The sequence below is a fragment of the Nannospalax galili genome, unplaced genomic scaffold (assembly GCF_000622305.1).
Source record: "Nannospalax galili isolate Female #2095 unplaced genomic scaffold, S.galili_v1.0 scaffold510, whole genome shotgun sequence".
Taxonomy (NCBI): Eukaryota; Metazoa; Chordata; class Mammalia; order Rodentia; family Spalacidae; genus Nannospalax; species Nannospalax galili.
The window spans coordinates 1822170-1843745 of NW_008329677.1; the positions used below are offsets into that span (position 1 = coordinate 1822170).

At 41.8% G+C, this 21576-nt stretch overlaps 1 protein-coding gene across 1 annotated transcript in view; it reads right to left on the reverse strand.

The window, feature by feature from the left end:
- The window catches only part of Cfap61 (cilia and flagella associated protein 61), a 319254-nt gene that overhangs the window by 77240 nt on the left and 220438 nt on the right, over positions 1-21576 (reverse strand). The window contains exons 21-22 of the mRNA XM_008841463.2: positions 16033-16207; positions 2116-2408 (exon numbers count right to left, since the gene is read on the reverse strand). Of these exons, the coding sequence (XP_008839685.1) occupies positions 2116-2408; positions 16033-16207 (468 nt within the window). The remainder of the gene's footprint in view (positions 1-2115; positions 2409-16032; positions 16208-21576) is intronic.

The window sequence follows — 21576 nt, forward strand, 5'->3', positions numbered from 1 at the left end:
TGGGCTCCTTGAACCAACCAAAATGTATCTTCAGGATCCCCCCACTCTTTGTCTGAAACCTATAAAAGGCTCCACTCTCCCTTACTCTGGGCTCTCAGCACGGATCTGTTGAGTTGGTGAGGTCTGAGAGCCCTAGCTTAAGCCCGAAAAAACCATAAACCTTTGCTTTTGCATTTTGGTGTGTTGGGTCCTCGGTGGTCTTTTTGGGGTCCAGTGGATGAGGTACAACACTAACAAATAGAATTAAACAACACTTGGAAGAATAATACACAATAAGTAATTAGGATTTATTCTAGAAATGTAAGACTGAAAATTTTTGAAAAACTGATCAATGTAATTCACACTATTTGCAAAATTAAAGAGAAAAGAATATGGCCTTTTAAAAGCTATGGAAAATTCATTTACTGAATTTTAGCAGTCATCTTTAAAAAATTTTTATTATTTTATTTTATGTGTATGAGTGTATTGCCTGCATATAAGTGCACCTGTGTCATGCAATGCTCATGGAGGTCAGAAGAGGGCATGGATTCCTTTGGAACTGGAGCTACAGTTAGCCACCATATGGGTCCTGGGAATCAAACCCAGGTCCTCAGGAAGAGCAGCCACTGAGCCATCTCTCCAGCCCCTCAGCAGTCATTCTTGATAAAATTTCTGCACAAACTAGGAATGAAAGATTACTTCCTAGATCTGATAAAGTTAACAAACGAAACCCATGGCTATCTTCACACTAATATGAAGCCCTGGAGTTCTCGCCTGAGATGTCGGACATGGATTTTCCCTGTTTTTCTTTATCAGCATTTGACTAGAAGTGCCAGGCAGTAAAATAGAGCAAGTATTACATGAACATTGATCAGTGACTATATACAGAACCTCAGACTCTCTATGCTTAGTAAAAGCAACCAAATGGGCCCTGGGTTCCACTGTATCCTTGTTGGGATTTGCTGTGGGAAAGTAGAATAGGGACAGCCCCAGGAGAGACCCTTTCCAGCACCGGTTGGTTCATACCCCTGGGGGTAGCCCTGTCTCGAGGTCAATTCCTTCCCCCTTAATATGCAAAGTGACTTGCCGGTAAGGAAACAGTGCTGTGGTGATGTTGCTTAACTCCTGAGGCCTGGCTGGAGGTGGAGATACCACCCCCTTTCCATTTGCTCCTAGAACTGCCACTGTGATAAGTGTCTGTGGAAAGCTCTGCCACAAATGAAATATGTATATTACCCTCCATAAGTCTCAGGGACCTACAGGGATAAGAGGGCAGAAAGACAGTAAGAGCCAGAGGTCAGAGAAGACAGGAGGGCAATAGCGTCTTCTAGATAATGACAGGACCACTTCACTCACTGCAGCTCTGCACCAGATCTGCATAGGACTGGGCCAGGCAACATTCTAGCTCCTGAAGCCACCACCCTAACTGAGGAACTGTGGACAGCTGATGGCTCCTTGGGGAGGGAGAGTCCATTTTTTTTTAAGTGTGTGACTACTAGTAGGCCAACTATGCGCCATTGGATGCTCCAAACCCAGGAGTATATGGGCAGCACAAATTGAACTCAGTTAATTTTAAAAAAAGGATGCAAAGTTGGGGGTGGGTGGGGAGGTAAGGGTGGATCTGGGAGGAGTTAGGAGAAGGAGTTAGGGGTAAATATGACCAAAAGACATGGTATGACATTCTCAAAGAATTAAATAAAAATACACTTATGTATTTTTTAAAAAGGAACTGCCACTGTGTTTTGAGGAAGCCCAGGCACAAGAAGAAGTTGTTGATGAGTGTTTTGGCTAAAATCTCCCTCGGTTGAAATTGATCCAGCGTCAACAGCCAGAAGAGTGAACATGCCTTCTAGAGGACTCCAACTCTATCTACTGTCTTAATTCAACTATTCAAGAAATCACCAGCCGCACTGCCCAGGTGGCCAGGTGAAGCCCGGGATCAGGAACAGACTAACAATAAATGACTGTTGTTTAAAGCTATATGGTGTTCATGGTGAACACCTGTTCCTGAGCCTAGGGACAATCTGAAGAGTTAGAAAACTGGCCCCAAATGTGTGGCTGTAAATTTCCTGCTGCAACCTTTCAGAGTCCCTAGTCCCTAGAAGGTGAGCACTCTACCTACCTGTATGGACTTACCAAACACTCCAGTCTGAAAGGTTTCGTGGGCGTGGTGAATCCTGCGCTGTGGATGGGGTCTGGGTTCAGGCCGTCGTTCCACTGAGCTAACAGTGCATCATGATAGACAGTCACTCCGGCTGCTTTGAGCGCGTCTCCCACTGCGCTCTCCACTGAGTAGTTGTTGAGGCAGGTGATGTTTGAGTCAGCTGGGGGATGCACAAGATGGATGCAGGTCCCCCTCACACCAATATGCAAGAGCGTCTCCACTGTTGTGTAAACATCAATTGTATTCCCATAGACAATGACGTTCCCTAGAAAGGAAAATGCTAAGCCATACAGTTAAAGAAAAAAAAAAAAAAGCATCTTATTAGTCAAATGCTAATAATACCAAATTGCTCCCTGTAACCTCCTCATTTTTCAGCTGCAGGAAGCCAGTGGTGTTACCTAGCAACAGCGACCAAGATAATTTAGTAAAGAATTGGCACAAAACATCCCACAAAGTAGTCAAGTACTTCTAACTCAGAAGTAGGACATTCATTTATGTTCCTATAATTTGAAAGTTGAAATTATGCTGAAGGAAATGGTCTATAATAAAACCTTTTATCTTGTTTTTGTTCCCTATTTGCTAGAGTTTATTAAAGAGACAAAATTGCTGAAGTCAGCAATGCATACAACTTTTCCCTGAGAGAGGAAGGGACACCGGTAAAAACATATTCACACATTCAACACTACACAGAGCTTAACTATTTAAATGTTGACCTGGGTTGATTTCAAGGAATTTTCCCTTTTTTGAGAACTAATGGCTAGAACATTCTACTTCTCAACAAGTAATTTTATAAAGATTTAAATTGCCATTTTTAGAATTTAATGCGTCAAGACCTAGGTAGAGGGAGTGAACAGTGTTATTTTGGTCAGTAAATATAAAATATTCTTATAAGAGTTCTCTTGTATAAGAGCATTTTGATAGTAACAGCCTATCCTATTTATTTGCATTTTTTTCAAAAAAACTAAGGAAATAATTACAAATGCTAATCTATTACTTTACCCGTTTTAAGATCAATGACACTTTAGGATGAGTATAGGGTGTGCTGGTTTTGACACTGAATTGTTTTGGGTTTTTTTTAACCTTTTTAGAAGAAAGAAATTCCTGAAGACTCATTTTTGGATATGTTGTAAGAATTTTACCATAAAATCTATGCTCATTGAATCTCTCTATTTTCACTGGTTTATACAATGGCATGAAAAGGAATTTCCACAAGGCAAAATAAACAGCAAGAGTATTTATTCAATTTGGTTGAAATTATGCAAAAGTTGCTTTCAATCCAAAATTTTAAAAGAAGTGTGATGGCTTATTTACTTTGGAAAAAATAAGCTAGAACTTTTGGATGACGTGTCTTGGGGAAACCCATGTCTAGAAAATTCTCCTGTGTCCTGTGCCTCTGCTACGGAATGCCAAGCCAGCAGCGAATGGAGGGCTGGGGCCTCCCTGGCCAGGTCACTTTTTACTCAGTGCAGCACCTCAGTGAGCAGTTCCTGCCTCCTACAAAGCATGAATCTAGGCTGTCTAGCTCACAACAAAGAGTTAGCCTGCCAGGAGAGCTGAAGCTTGAACCTAGAATCACCACGGGTTTGTATCTTCTGCCCTTTCTAAATATGCGTGCCAAAACACTATTCATTTTCAGCTGAAAGAATTTAAGTGTATAGGCTCCACAGAAGCCAGTTTGGTATTTTCTAGTCTGGCCATGCTGACTGTGAGCAATTTCACTGAGAGATGGGCCTTTTCAGAATGGGCTCACGGAGATGGAGCAGCACAGCGCTGCTGGGTGTGGGAGCTGGACTCTCTAATGTTGCCCTATGGATGGTACACAGCTTCAGAGGATGATGTTTTCCAACTCAAAGAAAGATACGTTTTATAAGGTCTATAATGTTTATATGATGTTTATTGAAAGTCTAACTTCTGAACAGTTTTGGCTATTGTACTAGTCAGCTTTTTACTGTGACAAAATATCTGCAGGAAAACAATTAGCTTATAAGGAAGATTTATATTCCCACATGGTTTCAGAGGTTTTGGTTATAGTATCTTGGCTCTGTTGCCTTTGGGGCTGTGGTGAGGCAGGACATCATGGTGAGGAGTGTGTGGGAAAGGAAACCTGTTCACCTCATGATGGTTGGAAAACAAAAGACATAGGAAGGGATGAGGTACAACTGTCCCATTAGAGGGCATACCCCCAATGAGCTAACTTCCTTCTGTTAGATGCCACTTCTGAAGGATACAACCACCTCCCAGTGGAGCCACAGGCTGGTAACCAAGCCTTTCACATATGGGCCATTTGGGGCTATTCAAGATCTGAATCATGACAGCTATCTTTAGTTTGAACCAAATTCCCTAATAAAGAAACGAGATTTTGGTTGTCATAATTATCAGCTATTACTACAACACTGTATAATAAGCCACTCCCAAACTCAATGTCAACCAGCTTAAATAAGCATGCTATGGGTTGGCTCACATCTGTGATAAGTATGTTAGCTGATCTGGTTCCATACTGTGGTTGAATTTGAGTTTGTCCAACATGTGTTTCGTCTTCCTTGAACTGACAGCTACTTGAGGCACATTCTGTATATGGCAAAATGCAGGAGCACATCTGCTTACACAGTTTCATCTAAAGTTTTCATTTAAACATTTTTCATTTGATTATATTTTCTCATCACTCATAAAATATATTAGAATTGGGGCTGGAGAGTTGGCTCAGTGGTTAAGAACACTGGCTGTTCTTGCAGAAGACCCGGGTTTGAATCCCAGCACCCACATGGCAGCTAATAACTGTCCGTAACTCCAGTCCCAGGGGCTCTGATAGCCTCTTTTGACCTTTGCGGGCATTGCATGACATGGGTGCACTTACCTACATGCAGGCAATACAAGCATACACATAAAATAATAAATAAAATTAAAATATATATATTAGAATCTCTTTATAATTTGTTGGAAATAAATCAGAATGTATTACAGATCACAGCACAACCTTTCACAAAGAGGAGATATGATCGCCTGATATAACAAAGTCAGTCTATGATTCTTTGCCAGTTTAATCTCTTGCCTTTTAAATGTCTATCTGTGGGAGGTTTTTCTTTCCACTCTCTTCTTGAAAATGGAAGGGCTTTTTTCTACATTATTTCTCACTTTACTTTGCAAAACGAACTCTTAATTTTGAGCAGCATACAATGGAACAGAGTAAAAATTCTCATTTTGAAAGGGGAGGACAGCAAGGAAAGATCAGACTAAAGACTGAAGTGCAGCAAGGTAAATACAAGGCCTATAGCCCAGTGTCTGGCATCTAGGGCTTATAGTAGCATCATCTGGGCTCCAGTGGGCTTTAGTCGTCCTGCCCATAGGGCTCTGCTACCTTCAACTTACATAAGATCTCCCTTGAACCACCTCCACTTGACATTTGCAGCTTTCCTTGGTGGGCATTCCATGTTCCTGACTTCTCAACCTGGAATTTCCACTGCAATTTAAGCTTCACTGTCACATTTTCATGTGATGGCCTCTCAGGGCCTCCTTGCAGAGAACCTGGCCCTGTGGCAGACTGGTTGGTCTCAGCAGCTTTCTGGAACCTTGGTACCAGCCTCCACGACTCCGTAACTCTTACATTTTGGATGTCAGCAAAACTAGCACTAGATGGATATTGCCATCAAGTTACGGTGTAAGCTTGAGATGCAGCCTGAGCCCTTGGACTGTGGCTGCAGTGCCTGAGTGCCTATGTGATTGCACTATGGAACAGCTTTCCTAGTTGGTCATTTTTAATTAGTGAATCCCTGCTGAGGAGCTCGCTGTTCAAGCATTGCTTATTTTTAGACCCTTTTCTTCTAAAGATGAAGGTGTTCTAAATGAGTTTTTCAGTTTTACATCCTGGAGCCTGATGGCTGGGGTCTTGCCAAGGTACCATTTCTACTGCCCCAGTGCAAACTGTACTAAGTTTTTGCTATAAAAAATATCCAGTCACCAGAGGGGCTATGAAACAGAAGCAGGTTCACCTTAATAACAGTAGATCTGCATTTTAGGTTCCTGTGTAACTGACAAAATCCTATATAATCCTCAGGGTAACCAATGTTGTATGTACCTACAACAAACTGTGTGTAAACACCACTTTTGCATAGAGATGGCATTGAAACTCAGCAAAGCAAAGAATCCTATCTGTAATGTGTTAAGGAAAGGCAGGTACCAGTCAGATAAAAGGGCAGGTTATGGAGGCTTTTAGGGTCTTGAGAGGTTTGTGCTGCCGACTTTGTTTCAGATTTCAGATCTTAGGGATTTCTTACATTTTATATGGAGCTTATTAGTTGTATAATTATCATATCACAAGCATTAGCTCAATTTAGGGGGAATCAAGTCAGGAAGGAAATGAAGAGAGAAAGAGGGAGACAGAAAAGTAGAACAGGAAATACCTCAGAGACACAAACTGTCCCTGATCCCAGGGAAGAATTAAAAGGAAAAATTTTAAAGTCAGGGAAGGAAAGTATAGTTCAGATTAGCTGAGGGGTAAGTGACTAAGGAATGGAAAGGGGTGACACATGCTAGGCTTTGCTGACAGCTGTGTGTCAGCCAGCATATACAGGACATGGATGGGGTTCCCCCCAGCACAGAATACCTTTGCCCCATATGGAAGGAGCTGAGGCAGCCCCAGGATATGTAGGGTCCATGTGCCCATTGCTGTAGGATGCTCTTAACAAGCCAGAATGCTCTAGTTAGAGATGAATTTAACCAATGTAGTCCTTGCAACTATTTGAAAGCACATTGCCAGAGGCTCTCCTTACATAATAAGGACATCAGACACTGCTTTGAGTTTGTATGTATGCCAGGACACTATAGAGGAGGAAATCAGAAGATCTCCTCTAATGCCAGTTTTATGCTAAAGGATCTGGTCACAGCATGCTTTCCAGCTCAGCTTGTTTAACAGATAAGCAACAACTAGCTTTTGCACTTGATCCAACAGGTGGCAGATGAGGGAAACACTGTCCTACTTTCAAATAGCAAGCAATAATGTATGATTAGAATTCTGGGTGAATTTGTAATAAAAGATTGTGGAATATAGTCATAGTGGCTTCTACAGAAGGCCAACTTTCCCCACTCCTTTGAGGGAATAAATTATGCATCACTAAGATGACTGATCTGGGAAAGGAAGCTGGGTCTAAGTGGAGAGCCTCTCTGAAGATGACCTTGGTCAAGAAGGAAGTCATTTTCTCCTGCAGGGCCATAGGCAGCTGCCTTTGAGACAAGCATGGAAGGAGCTTCCCAGAGGATGGGATGGGGGTGAGGGTAGAAAGAACACTTCAGTGCTGATCACTCAGGTGAGGCGGAAGGAGGGACAATTGTCATTTAAAATGTGGCTGGGGTGGGGGTAAGGGGTTGGGGGCAGGCAATGGGTAGTCTCTTGGAAGGTGGAAGTGAGCTCTGACCACGATCCATCTTGGTAGTCTCTTGGAAGGTGGAAGTGAACTCTGACCACGATCCATCTTGGAGAATCTCAGAGGCAGCTGTGTACCCAGGGGAGATGGGTCCTTGGGCAGGAGGTCATGGATTTATGTTAATGGAGGAAGATGATGGCAATTTTGTCATCCTCATCCCAAATACAGTAACGGTTTCAGGGGTCAGAAATCACACTCATACTTAAGGTTAAAATGACTTTGTAGGAACGAAAAGCTAAGTAAATCTCTCTATGAAGTTCAAGGGATAAAACAGTGTTAGTTTTTTTTTTTTTTTTTTTCCAATTAGGCATTTGCCCTAAAAGTAATGGGACAACCTTTCAAAGAGGCCATTTTCAGAAGAGGCCAGAGATCCTTCGTTCCTCTGGCTCAGCCACTGGTAGGCCATACTTCACCCCCGCTCAGGGTCGCCTGATGGCACTCAGGACCCCAAAGGTGAAGCTAAGGGAGACTTCTGGAAGAGACTGCAGCTGAGGAAGAAAGGAAGGCTGTGTTAGCCTGGCAGTCCAGCTTAGAGTTGGAGCTCAAGAACACACAAAAAACCCTGAGGATTTACGCATGTGGATTGAACAGGGAGTTCTCTTCAGGGTTATTATGCTTTTAAGGGCAGGAAAAAAAGAATTAGATACCGTGTTCATAGTTTGTTTCTACATATATTTGTGTTTCCATGCATAATTGCTTATACAGTTTGCTTGTACTTTTGTGGTTTTAATCTCTCTCTTTTTTTGAGATAGGCTCTCAAACTCACTAAGTGGCAGAGGATGACTCGATTTTGTTGACTTGCTTTCACATTTTAAGGCAGGGTCTTATACAGCCCAGGTTGGCTTCAAACTTGCTACATAGCCAAGGGTGACCATGAACTTTTGATCTCCTACCTCTCCCTCCTGAATGCTGGGATTGCAGACATGGGCCTCTATATTCATTTTTTGTTGTTGTTTGTTTACTTTGTCTATTCAGACCCTTAAGGTCTTGCTATATAGCCTAGGTTGACCTTGAAGTTGTGGTCCTCCAGCCTCAGTGTCTTGAGTGCTGGGATCACAGGCATATGCCACCACACTTGACTCCTAGTCTGTTCTATTGTTTAAAGATTTTATTTACTATTATTATTATTATTATTATTATTATTATTATTATTATTGCATGTGTCTGTGATATGTAAGTACATGTATGTCATGGCATGCATATGGAGGGAAGAGGACAACTGTGTGGAGTCAGTTCTTTCCTTCCATCTTTACTTGGGGTCCGGGGATCAAGCTCCTGTGATCAGGTCTGCATGGTAATACTCTCTGAGCCTTCTCATGGCCCCATTCTGGTTCTATTTTAACAGACTGATTTCCTTCTTCTACTCCAAAAGAGTGGAAAGCACATGGTCATCCTCAGACAGGCCTGTGGAATAGTTTGTTATTATTTTTTTTTCCAGAAATCAGAGCACAGAGACCAAGACCACATAGCAAGTGAGTGAGCCCACAGCATTCAGACCCAGTAAGTCTGGTTTTAGAACCAGCAGTCACTGCACTGGGCTGTACTTGTAGACAAAGCCATAACACATTATTGAAAATAGTCTAACTGGAATCTTATCTGGATAAAATCAATAAATTGCTAGGGAATAAAAGAATTTTTAAATATACCAAGGATAGTAATAAATGATGAAATACACACACTTGCTTACAAAGCATGGCATGCCCACAAATAGAAAATAGCCTTTCTATTTTGTAAAAGTCAAGGCATAAGGTTTCTATGACCCTAGCTTGACCTGCCTCATTTTGCACTGCCAAATATAAAGGGGAGAATATATTAGTATAACAAAGGCTTTGTTGCTGACTCATGCACTGGAATTTTAATGTTATACTCTTCCTACAAACATGCTTTTAATAAGGCAGTAAACTGTATTTAGCTAAAGATGAAAATAATTGATCCATTTCCAGCCATTAGGGCGGTTTTGTTTTTTTCTTTTACTTTCACCCCACTTTTCACTTTCATGGAAGGTATGGAGGTAAGAGCAGATGAATCTCAATTAGTTTCAATTAATGCCATAAACGGCTCTGATGTATCTGTTGCTTGGTTCTATCAGAACCCCCAGCTGAATGCTTCCAGGTTTGTTTGCACTTGAGAGCAGCCTTTGAGCCCCTGACGTCAGTCACTATTCTCCACAGCCCAGAGCAATGCCCAGAGCCAGGGTAATTGACATCTGCAACTCTAGAGTATAGAAAATGGAGCCCTGCAGTCTCAGCTGCTCCCACCACGGGGCTGCTGGGCTCTCCTTTGGGAGCAGATGACTGTGGGGTCAAACAGCAGCTGGGAGAGGGCCACATCTGAAGTGGTATCTGTGTGTGTACAATAGGGAGTCTGCTCCCTTCCAGGAACAGACATTGTTCCTGCTCCCCACCATCTACCATCCTTCTAGAATAATCTCTCCTGAGCTTTAAGAAAGTTAAGCCAGAGTGGATGAACCCCCATCAAAGGGCATTTGGAGACACATATTTGACTGCATAAGCCATAATACATGTAATAGAGTACATGAAATCAAATTGGGCAGGGGGCGTGAAGGGAGTTGCAAAGAGGGAGCTGGTTTAAATATAAAAAATATGATAAAAATATGAGGGGCTGGAGAGATGGCTCAGAGGTTAAGAGCACAGGATACTCTTGCGGAAGAGTGGGTTCAAATCCCAGCACCCATGTGGCAACTAACAACCATCCCTAACTCTAGTTCCAGGGGATCCGAGACCCTCTGTGGGCATTGCATGACATGGATGCACTTACATACATGCAGGCATAACACTCAAAAAAGCTGGGTCTTTCCTAGGACTTGGGAAGTACCCCCCTCCCCCAGAGAGATACGCTTCCCAGCCACAGCCAGTTGACACAGTAATGTTTCTAACTCTCTTGTTTTTAATTTTTAATTTTATTATTTAATATTATTTGTGTGTTTGTATAATATGAGGTGTGAGTGTGGGCATGCGCGTGCCATAGTACATGTGTGGCAATCAGTGAACAGCTTCTATGAATTGGGTCTCTCTTTTCACTATGGTTCTGGGGATTGAATTTGGGTCATCAGGCTTGCGTGGCAAGTGCTTTTGCTCACTGAGCCATCTTGCCAGCCTCCACCCCCCCCCTTTTTTTTTAAAGCTTGGGCTGGACTGGAACTCCTGGTGATCCTCCCCCTTAGCCTCTTTCTCTCAGATTTTTGGGAGAAAGGTCCTATCTTTGGTTGCTCTTCCCTACCCCCACCACAAACCATCTATGCAAAAGAAATCTGTTGAGAGTAAAGGTAAGCTATTATGAAGACTCTCCACACTCCTCCTGGTTGTCCTGAAGAGGAAATGGGGACTGAAATGTCCAACTCAGCAGTGGGCAGCTCCAGACCATCTTCCCGAGAATACAAAGGAACACAGTCCTGTCCTTTTTCATGATAGGCCAGACACTGGAAGAGTGTCTGGCCTCAGATACCACTACCCCATAACTAACTTTAATATAAGCTAGAAGTGGCCATGCTGACAGGATCACTAAGTGTTGTAAGGGTGACCACTTCTGGCATCCCCAACTGGTTGTTGCTACCTCTGTAACCTGCTCTTTCAGATCTTTTCTCTCTACTGCCATGGGGTACAGATTAAAAGGCCACCTTGTACAGCACCACCTTTACAACTGCCCCTTGGCCATCTCCCTTCATGGAGTACTTATTTCCTCAAAAGTTAAACTTGGCCTTGGATGGACACTGGAGGTCCTCTACAGTGTCCATCTTCCACCTGCTCCCTGCCTTCATCTCCCACCGCTGTCCTTCACAGACTGGATGCCAGCCCAAGTGTGGGCCCATTGTCTTTTGAAGACAATTGAGCTCTCCAACCTCTCTCTCTCTGCTTGTTTATCCTATCCTGGCTAAAATAGAGGTCAATTCTTTCTTTCAAGGGGGATGCCTTCTCCAACTGTCATGACCTCCTGGGCTCTCATGAAGACCACGTTGCCTCTACACAAACAATTGGCACCCAATGTGTATAGATTTCCAACTTTTGTGTCAAAACAGATGCTCCCAACTTCTCTATCACCAGCACAACAGGAGCTGAGACCCACACTATGGGGAAGCTTCTGCAGGCAGCAGTTATCTCCATCCCAGGAAGTAATAGCACGGTAAACCTCTTATCCACAGGGAATGCATTCCAAGACCCACACTAGATGTCAGAAACCATACATAGTACCTGATGCTGTTTTTTCCCTAAGCATATATAACTGTAACAAACTTCTACAGGTTTACTTAAAGGAAGCACTTTACAACTTTTCTTTGGCAAAACTGAACTGCCAACATCACTACTCTTGCATTTTGAGGCTACTAAGTAAAATACTTAATAAATAAGCAAAATACTTAATAGGCACTGCAATGCACAACAGAGAATGTGATAGCCAGGAAAGCTACTACATGATGAACAGGTGGGTTGTGTGCATAAACAAAAGGGGCAAAACAACACAAGATTTCCTTGTGCTATTCACAACAGTACATAATTCAAAACTTGTAGATTTATACCTTCTGGAATTTTCCACTTAATATTTGCAGACTCTTTACATATTTCCATTTAATATTTTCAGTTGACAATCAGTAACTGAAACCTTGAAAAATTAAATGGAACAAGGGGGCTGTTGTAACAATGAGAATACCTTGTATTTACTGAATTCTTTTTGTGGCTGAGACACTGTCTTAAAGATGGAGTGTCTCGTTTGTCTTGTCAAATCCTCCCAGCAACCCATGTACAGAAGACACTATCCAGAGTCAAACATGCAAAGGGGTTCAATAACTTGCTGAAGAAAATGGCAGGCTCCAAAACGGAACTGTAGCCATCAACCCCAGAACCTGAGATGGTTCACCATGACAAAGGTGTTCTTTAGGGTGAGGACCTGTCCTCAGCCTGTTCAGCCAATGTGCGTCCTTACATTGAAAACAAGGGGATCTTTAAGAGTGCCAACAACCTGAGCCAAGGGTTCTCATATCCCTCATCATGATTGGCCATCAATTTCCAGGCAAAGCTGAGTCTAAAATATTTTGATAAGATTTAGCATAAGAACTGGTCATGATGCTACACACCTATAATCCCAGAACTTAGGAGACTGAGGCAGGCAGATCAGCAGTTCAAGGATAGCTTGGGCTATATAGCAAGGCCCTATTTCAAAAAAGAAAACCAAAACCAAAAACATTGTTATTTTCACTTGTAGTCACTAAAGCCTTCATTAAGCATCTACTGTATACCAGGCACTGAGTCAACACACATGATACTGAGATAAATTATAACTACATATATCAAAGGAATGGCTTGGCACTTCAGCAAAGTATGTAATGGCACTCTCCAAGTCTCAACAGCATTGCTACCATAACAGCTATTTTCCATCTAATGTGAAGGTCTGGAAAGGTTACTAGTCTTTTGACAGTGTTAGAAGGGCTTTCAAAGTCCAGGGATGAGATTCATCATCACCCAAAGCCCCAGTTAGGAGACAAGAGGTCATCTAGGTGACCCACATAATGTGGCAAGAACACATTTTCACTCGAGTCTCCCCTGCTTAACATACTGCCACTTGTCAAAAGACAAGTTTAGGGAGTTCTGAGTGGAGTCTTTTTCTGAAGCTGGTTCTGCTCTATGTTCCATGCCTCTGGGGATTCCCACAGAGATAGCTCTGTCTGTTGTTGGCTCTTGGCTCTCACATGTGGGTGGGCTTTCTGTAGCCAACTTGGTGACTGACTGTCTTAGTCTCACCTGTCCTGGGACTTGGACTGTGCTCCAGGGTTACTGTATTGTTCAGTGAGAGTGTACGGGCTCAGGAGGAATGTTGGACCCTGAAGGAAAGGACAGGAAAATAACTGCAAGAAGAAGATCTGAATGGGCCTAATTAAAATCATGCCTGAATATGACTCGAATTATAGAAAAGCTACAAAGAGTTTTCTTTAAGCAGGAAGTAATGCTTTTCTTCCTAACTTTCCACACATGAGAAGTCACTTGAAAAGGCCTCTCTGCAGAGCTAATTTAAGTGGGCTGGACAGGGTTTCTCAGATGGCTCTCCAGGCCTGGTCTCAGCATCTGAGTGCTAAGAACACCTACCTGGGGGAGGCCCAAGGGAGCCATCAAACAGATGACCTGGGGAAAATAGCCCACATTTAAGACAAGGCATTAGTTTCAACACACTCCTTATCATGGCTATTGAGAGGACAGGAACAGGCTCTTGGAGTAGCTTCATGTGGTGGCAGACAATCTTAAATCTTAAGACTGAAATCTTTAAGTGAAGACCAGAGCATGACTGTCTCCGATGGCTAGTCAAGCTCACAGAATGGCAGGTCCCCGCTCCCCATCTGAGAACCAGAGGACAAATGAGAAGACACTTCAAGGAGACCAGACATTCAAGCTTAAGAGCTTGCGTTGCTGCTCTCCTTAATCCTAATACCCAAAAACTCAATGTCCAAGATTAAAACACTGAAAATATGACTGACTGCCATCCTAGGACATACTGTGTGTTTTGTATTGAACCACTGACATTTCTGTTTTCAGGGAGTTTTTTCTTAAATCTGGTAATTGAGGCAATTTGTCACAAGTTATAAAGATTAAAGAGGCCTCAGCAAACACGGATTATCACCTGGGTTTATAAATTGTGTAAAGTTTATTGGCATACAGTCATGCCCAGGCATTTCTGTAGCTGCTTTCTTGTTGAGTCTTAGAGATGAATAGTTGCAGTAAAGACCATATGACCTGGGGCTGGAGAGATGGCTTGGTGGTTAAAAGCACTGGCTGCTCTCCAAAGGACTGGGGCTCAGTTCCCAGTACCCACATGACAATTAACTGTATTCCAGTTCCAGGGGATCTGATGCCCTCTTCTGGCCTCTGTGGTCACTACATGCATATGGTGCACTTACAAGCATGCAGGCAAAACACTCATACACATAAAAATAAATAAATCTTTTAAAAAAGATTGGCCTGCAAAGACTAAAATATTTACCATCTGATACATTATAATAAAAATTTGCTAAGTCTTCTAAATGGGATAAGCTCTTGGAATTCTTGATGCGTACATAGGTCAGGAGAAGTTATTAAAAAAAGAATAAAGTGTTGAAATGGGTTTAAACATATGTAGAATACAAATATGAAAATACTTTATGACAAGTTTTGCTTCTGGGTTGCTGATATCTTGCTCTCTTGCTCCATATATATATATAATTGTAAAATCTCCTATCTTCCAATCTCTGCCAAGGGTTCCAGACTCAGTTGGGTTTATTGGTGATTCTTGTCCAATATTTAGGTTACTTTGTATTTCAGCCCCCCTGAAAATATGGAAAGTGCCAAAGTGCTTTATGAGGCTGGTATTCTCCTGAATACTAACAAGAACCTGATAAGGCATGAAGAAGAAAATTACAGGCCACTCTCACAAATTTAGAGATAAACAGCCCATATATACATCATATTGGCAAATGGAGTCCAGCAATGGAATGAATACTATATAATACCCATTTTTAACTATTTAATGCAGTAAATATACTAACAAGAAGAAGTTTTGAAAGACCTAAATTATCCAATGAAAATCAGAAGACAATTGTATTTAATTATAGTGTGTTAATTACATTAATAAATTGAATGGAACTATATTTAATAGATGGAGATATTTAACTATACAATTTGATGCCCACTTTCAGGGCCCTTAGAAGTCTTTCCGTCCTTGGCCTGAACTGCAGATGAGGATGAGAATCTCAGCTTTCCCCTAGGAGGTTGTGGAACTCAGCCTTGGCCTTAGGCAAGATAAAGAGTCAAAGGCATGTTATCTCCAATCCTTGGGTCCCATGTTTCAACTGAAGACACACAGGCAATCAGGCCCTGTTCTAGTTGTTTCAGGAGTCAAATAATTTCAGTGAAACCCAAACAATGGTGAGGAAGATGCTTGAGAAATGCTTTTGAGTGGTGCAGGCATTTGTACAAATGTTTTACTTTCTCATTTGGATTCAAAAAGTGGTCTGCAGCTTGAATATGTGTGTTTGTGGGAAGGACTATACAGGCAGCAGCAAGAAAGGGAACAATGGATTGTGAAGAGAAGAAAAGAGCCTTTCCAACAGGGCCTCTCTTTTCCTTCCTCGGTCTTTTCAGCTTCACAAAGGAGACATATTTTCCATATAATTGCTAAACATGTTTGCTTATTAAATTATTCTTTAATTAGTTAATGATTTTAGCCATGCTTTGCTCTTCGGATATTCATTTTGTGTAATAAAATAATTATAGATAATTAAACTATCTCAAGCCTTTTTCTTTCCCTGAGCAAACATGCTGGGTATCCAAAAATGACAACAAGTTGTAAATTAATCTGGAAAACAAAGCATGACAGATGAATGATTTGGTTGGAATTAATTAGGCACTAATTATATACTGGAACTAGACGAAGAATGAGACTCATTATAAAAATAAAACGCTATTCTGAAAAGATGCACAGTTACAACATCCTTACCTTCTGTGAAGATGGAGTTGCTCTTCATCCAAGTCAGGGCCTTAAAGCAATCTTCCTCATCATTGAGAATGAAAAGGTTGCAGGGAACTTGCCCAGTGTATCGCAGCTTACTGAACTTCAGAACCTCTCTATTGGTCAGATGTTGACTAATATCAGCTCCTGTTGGGCATGGAACCTGAGGTATAATACAGAGAAATGTTCATTTTGGTGGTGACAGGTGAAGGCCTGGCACAGTTGGAAGAAAATAAAGTATTCATGGTTATGTTCCATATGGTGGCTTGGCCTTTTCTGTCCCCAGATATAATTAATCAGGGTTTAATTGAAAGGGGAAGAAATAAGTAACACACAGATGGAATGAATTGAGACAATCCTCAGAAGGAATTGCTCTAGTTATCTAATGCTGTGTAATAAATTATTCCTAAACTTAGTGGTAGAAAACAGCCATTTGTTAAGCTCTCAGATTTTGTAGGTTGGTGATTCAGACTAGCTGTCAACAGACAGCTTATCTCTGTTCTACAATGTCCGGGGTCTGCCTCAGCTGGGAAGACTTAAAGGCTGAGGGTGACTTGACGGCCCCAGGGTAGACTCATCTAGACTTAAGTATTAGTCCAGTCCTTTCTCTTTCCTCCAAAAAACATGCTGAATACCCAAAACTAACAAGTTACTGTCAACTGTCCAAAAACTCATGATACTTGTGGCCCAGAATAGCCATTTGTGGCTTGAGCTTTTCACATCATGGTGGTTGGTTTCCAAGGGAAAAGGTCTTGAAAAAGGAGTCACATGCTCTTCTCTTGAGCAGTCTTAGAACTTCAGAAGTGTCCCCACACAAGATTTTGTTATTCACGGAGATAGTTATAGGGGCCTGCCCAAAATCAGGGGATAAAATGCCTAGAAGAGGACTCAGAGACTCTAGAACTGGAGTTGATGTTGCCATATTTAGTTAAAGCAATCTTCCATGGGAGCAATTATATCAGGTACCGAAGTCTAAGTGTGCAGAGGGGCCAGGCAGAAAACAGCAAAGGAAGCAGATAACTGTTTACTCTTGAAACATTATATGCTCATTATTCACTTTTCAGGAAAATAATTCTCCCTTCCATGCTTCCTATGTCTCCCTGCCCCCAACACAGAGCCTTCCTTGTATAACTTCTGTTCTTTCACTTTTGACACAGACATGAATAGGAACAGAAATTTTCCTCTGCTATAAGGAAAGCACCAGTGAAATCACAATAAAGAATACTGGCCAGCACCTGCCCTCCATGTTGAAGATGCCCTGGCAACTAGACATCTGGTCCCCAGCCTTTGCCAGGGAAGAACATAGGCTCAGTATAGCCAGATCTGATTTCTCAAGAAATGTCAGAGCCTTGGGTTTGCATGTAGACTCTTGACTTTTTATTATTTTGGTTCAAATTAAAACCAAACAAACACTGTTGTTAAAACCAAATAAAATGGCACTGATGCCAGAGTTTGCCCAGCAGCTTACTTTTCTGGTCCTTCACTTTGGCTGCCAGGTAGAAACAATGTGGAAGAGCAAGAAATAAAGGCAACTCGGGGCCCCTGGTGGAGATCTGCACCAGCCTCATGCAGACTCATAGAAGACCCAAGCTGTGAGGCAGGAAGAGTTCTACGACCATGATAGGTAAAAGATCACTGGCAGCAGGCATGGTCCTTGGATGAATTACCTGCTTCACTTTACCCCAGTTGCCTTGTCTGTAAAATGGGGAAGATGACACCAACCTTAGACTGTGATGGTTGTATCAGCTACCGTGATTGTCTTATCAAAAGCACTCAATAGCTCTAAGGGACTGTTATCAATCTGATGAGATTCCCGCTATCACTATGCTTCTGTCTCCTGGGTTTGACCATTCCTTTTGGAAGTAAACTTTCAGACTATGAGAAAGCACTGTGTCTAATCTTCTATAGGCAAGTATCCTAAATTTGGACCAGGTGATACAAACCTAATTTGTTATCTATATAAAAACCCCACAAGAGTTTGAGGACCAGCTGACCATCTTTTCCACCCTGTGTCTTCATCCCATGGTGAACATCTGAGTGCCTTTGAATGTCTGGATGGACTTGGTTTATTCTTTCCTTTTTCAAGCATGATTCTAAGAAATGAATAGAACATCTAGGCATATAGACTTTCCAGTTCCATGAGGCATCCTTTGATCAAATGATGTTCAGCAGGGAAGGGGTCCATGACCTCTGTCTATACTGGCACCATGAATGTCACCTATTGTCAGTGCTAGCCCTCTTCTTTTTCCAGTTTTCCTCTGTTAGGTATTAATAGCACGGCTTTTGTGAATTTGTTTCACATACCGTCACTGTGCACTTTTTCTTTAATTTTTTTAAAGATTATTTTTTAAAGTATCTGTATGAGTGTGAGTATGTGCACGTGAACACAGTGTCCACAGAGGCCAGAGGCCTTGATACCAAGGAGTTAGAGTTGCATATGATTGTGAGTTTCCCAACATGGATGCTGGTAACCAAACTCAGGTTTTCTGAACCACTGAGCCATCTCTCCACCCTCTTTACATTTGTTTTTTTTTTGGGGGGGGTGGGTTTCAGGGGGAGACACATGTCATGGTGTACATGTGGAGATCAGAGGACAACTTGCAGGACTTGGTTCTCTACTTCCATCATGTGTGTTCCAGGGATCAAACTCAGGTTGTCAGGCTTGGTGGCAAATGCTCTTATCCACTGAATCATCTTGTCAGCCCCTTTGCTGTGCACTTCTAACTATTCTTTTGGTTGGATGCTTTTCTTATATTTTGAGTTTAGTGTAAAAACTGCCTTGGTCTTACAACAGGGTACTTTAAAACCATGACACTCACTGGGTAACTTACATTTTTCTCCTCTGTCACACTCATTTACTTCTAAGCGCTGACCCTTTGCCTTTCTTTTCTACCCTTTTATCTTGTCCACACTTTGGTAGATGCATTTCATTACCTTGTTTCACAGCATTCTTTAGCCTCAGTTCCTCTGAACATAAATGAGTCAACACTGGACTATTCCCTTTGGAATTCTGCATTTGTGGGCAGTGCTCACTCCTCTTTACCACCTCTCTTCCTATTTTCAGCAATTTCCTGGTCTTCATTAGACTAGTTTAAATTGAGGGTTATTATTCTATTTCGTAGGTACAGTCACATTTAAAAAATTATTTACATTATTTTTTGAAATCTATCATGGTGACTATCATCTGTCCTCTGACGATTGAGAAACTCTACAGTCTCTGACAGTTATTTGGAATACACATTAAAGTAAAAAACATGAGAGATAATTTTCCTGAGGCCTTGCACATAAAGAACAGTTTTTGCTTTCTTCCAAGAGACTAAGGTGGACATGTAATTATTAAATTATCACATTTTCTCCAAAATTCTATGTAGTTAGTTCCACTTTTTTTTGGACACTTAATGCCAGAAAGGAAAGTTTTTATGCTTCAGTAGAGCATTTGACAATTTGCTATTTTTCTTTTGAAATTCATTCATTTTCCCCCCATCCTTCTCATGAGACAACGAGAAATGTCTCATTCTTTGACATTTGCCAGAATGTAACTAACTGGAAAAAAAAAAGTCCTCATTTTGCTCAGAATCAATCAATTGGACAATTTTTTTCCTTGGGTAAGGAGAGTGCTCTGTTAGTAATCTTAACTGTCACAAGCCTGTCTGGAGAGGAGCCACAGACTCCTGGTCTCAGATATGAGAAGCATCAGGAATTTGCAGCTGTACTTCCAGCAATCCCTTTCTTGGGACTTACACTGTTACTTTTTCCTTTTGGCATCCCATTATGAGTTCACTTTTGACACAGGAGCACCCCTCTTATGTCTCTACCTGGGAGGCACGTTGGTATACACACTCCTCCTTCCCAACCTGTTTGTAGCAGACTCTAGCCTTGGGTTGTCCAGTTTTGCTTACCTTGTCTGAATGGTGTGAGTCTTCTGGAGACCACATCCCATTGCTGACCCACACCAAGCTTACTAGAAAAGAAAGTCCCTGAGTCTTTGCCTCTCACTTGGTTGGAGGTAGTTACTCATCTACTGCTTCTAGGCGCCTCTGCCAGTTCTAAATTCATTTGTCTTTAACTTGACAAAGTTTGTTCTTCCTCTTTCATCAGATTACCCATATCTTGGTATGGGAAAGCATCTCCCCATCTTTCTAAAACTGTCTGTAAGTTTCATGGCTCTGTGATCTCACTTGGAAGCTACCTCAAAGTGGTTTTCAAAGCTGGCATGTGTTCACCAATAAAAATAATAAAAAGTGATGGAAAGGGTAGGCAAGGGAGTTAGAGTATGTTAAAGAGGAGTTAGCTAAATCATCTTCTATAAAGGAAAGGTCACAGATAATGCCTGAAGTTGGCAGATAAAGGCCAAAATTCCATAAACATACTATTTGGAACTATGGTGGCCACCACTAGAGAGAAGTAGAAACACTTCAAACCTGATGCCTCAGAAGTGAGGGCTTGGAAGTACTAGCTGGGCAGGAGAACAGCCCTCCTCACTCTCAGTCCTACACTAGAGTTCAAGGTTTTATTTTGTGCACAGATTTTCTGATTAACAACTTAGGTGATATACATTTGGATATCCCAAATATTGCAGAGTATGTTAGAACAAGTAGTGCTGACTAGAAGCTAAGGGTCGTAATTATATTTTATGAAAGGTTGTCTTCTTGCTTTGGGTTAAAGCTCTACTGTCATTATTTTAATTTGGTTTACAAACTTGGGACAAAACCATGAGAGAGTTGGAATGAAAGACATAGGAAAAGAAACAGGAACCAGAAGGTCCCCGGTGAATTCAGCTGCCCTTTCTCTACCATTCTATGTACCTTTGATTTTTATGTCCTTCTGGAAAAATTAAATTGGAACTCCCTTTATCACTTCTTCATTTCATTTTTCCTGTTGTAGAAAGGGCAAGAGCTTAATGTGCTGCCGAGTAAAGCTGCAGGGCAGCTGGACACACATGGGCAGATGCCGGAGTCTCTGGGCAGCTGGCTGGGTCTTCTGCTCAGTTTCCAAAGTGTGCCATTTCAGGCAGTGGCTGGAACCCAGAGGGCAGGTGAGGGGAGACAGGCTAAAGGGGTGCATGGTGTTGCCTTCTAGTTTGATGCTTTTAAAAGTAGAAGGAATTCTTAAATAGCAAATAGGGTATCTCTCCAGTTTAAAAAAAAACCTTTTTCTATTCTTTGAAAATGAGGCTTCTTTAAAAAAAGAATGAAAAGAAAGGCAATTGTTTAGAGACTTATCCGAGTCACTGAAAGCGCAGTCATTTAGAAGCAGCATTGGCCTTACCGGGGAGCTTGCTAGAAACTCTTATCTCAGGCTCCTGCTCCCTCGCCATGAGGCTCCCTGCTCAGAGGCTGCATTTTAAAGGATGCTCAAGAGTTCTGTGTGTAGATAAGGGATTCAATGTCGAACAAGTTGGAGCTTGTGGGTCTCCACCTCAATTTAGAATCGTCTGGGGAGTGTAATAAAAATACGGATGACTGGCCCCTCCTAGAATAATGAGAGCAATTCTTGGGGACACAGGCATAGGTGTGTTTTCAAAGAGCCCCA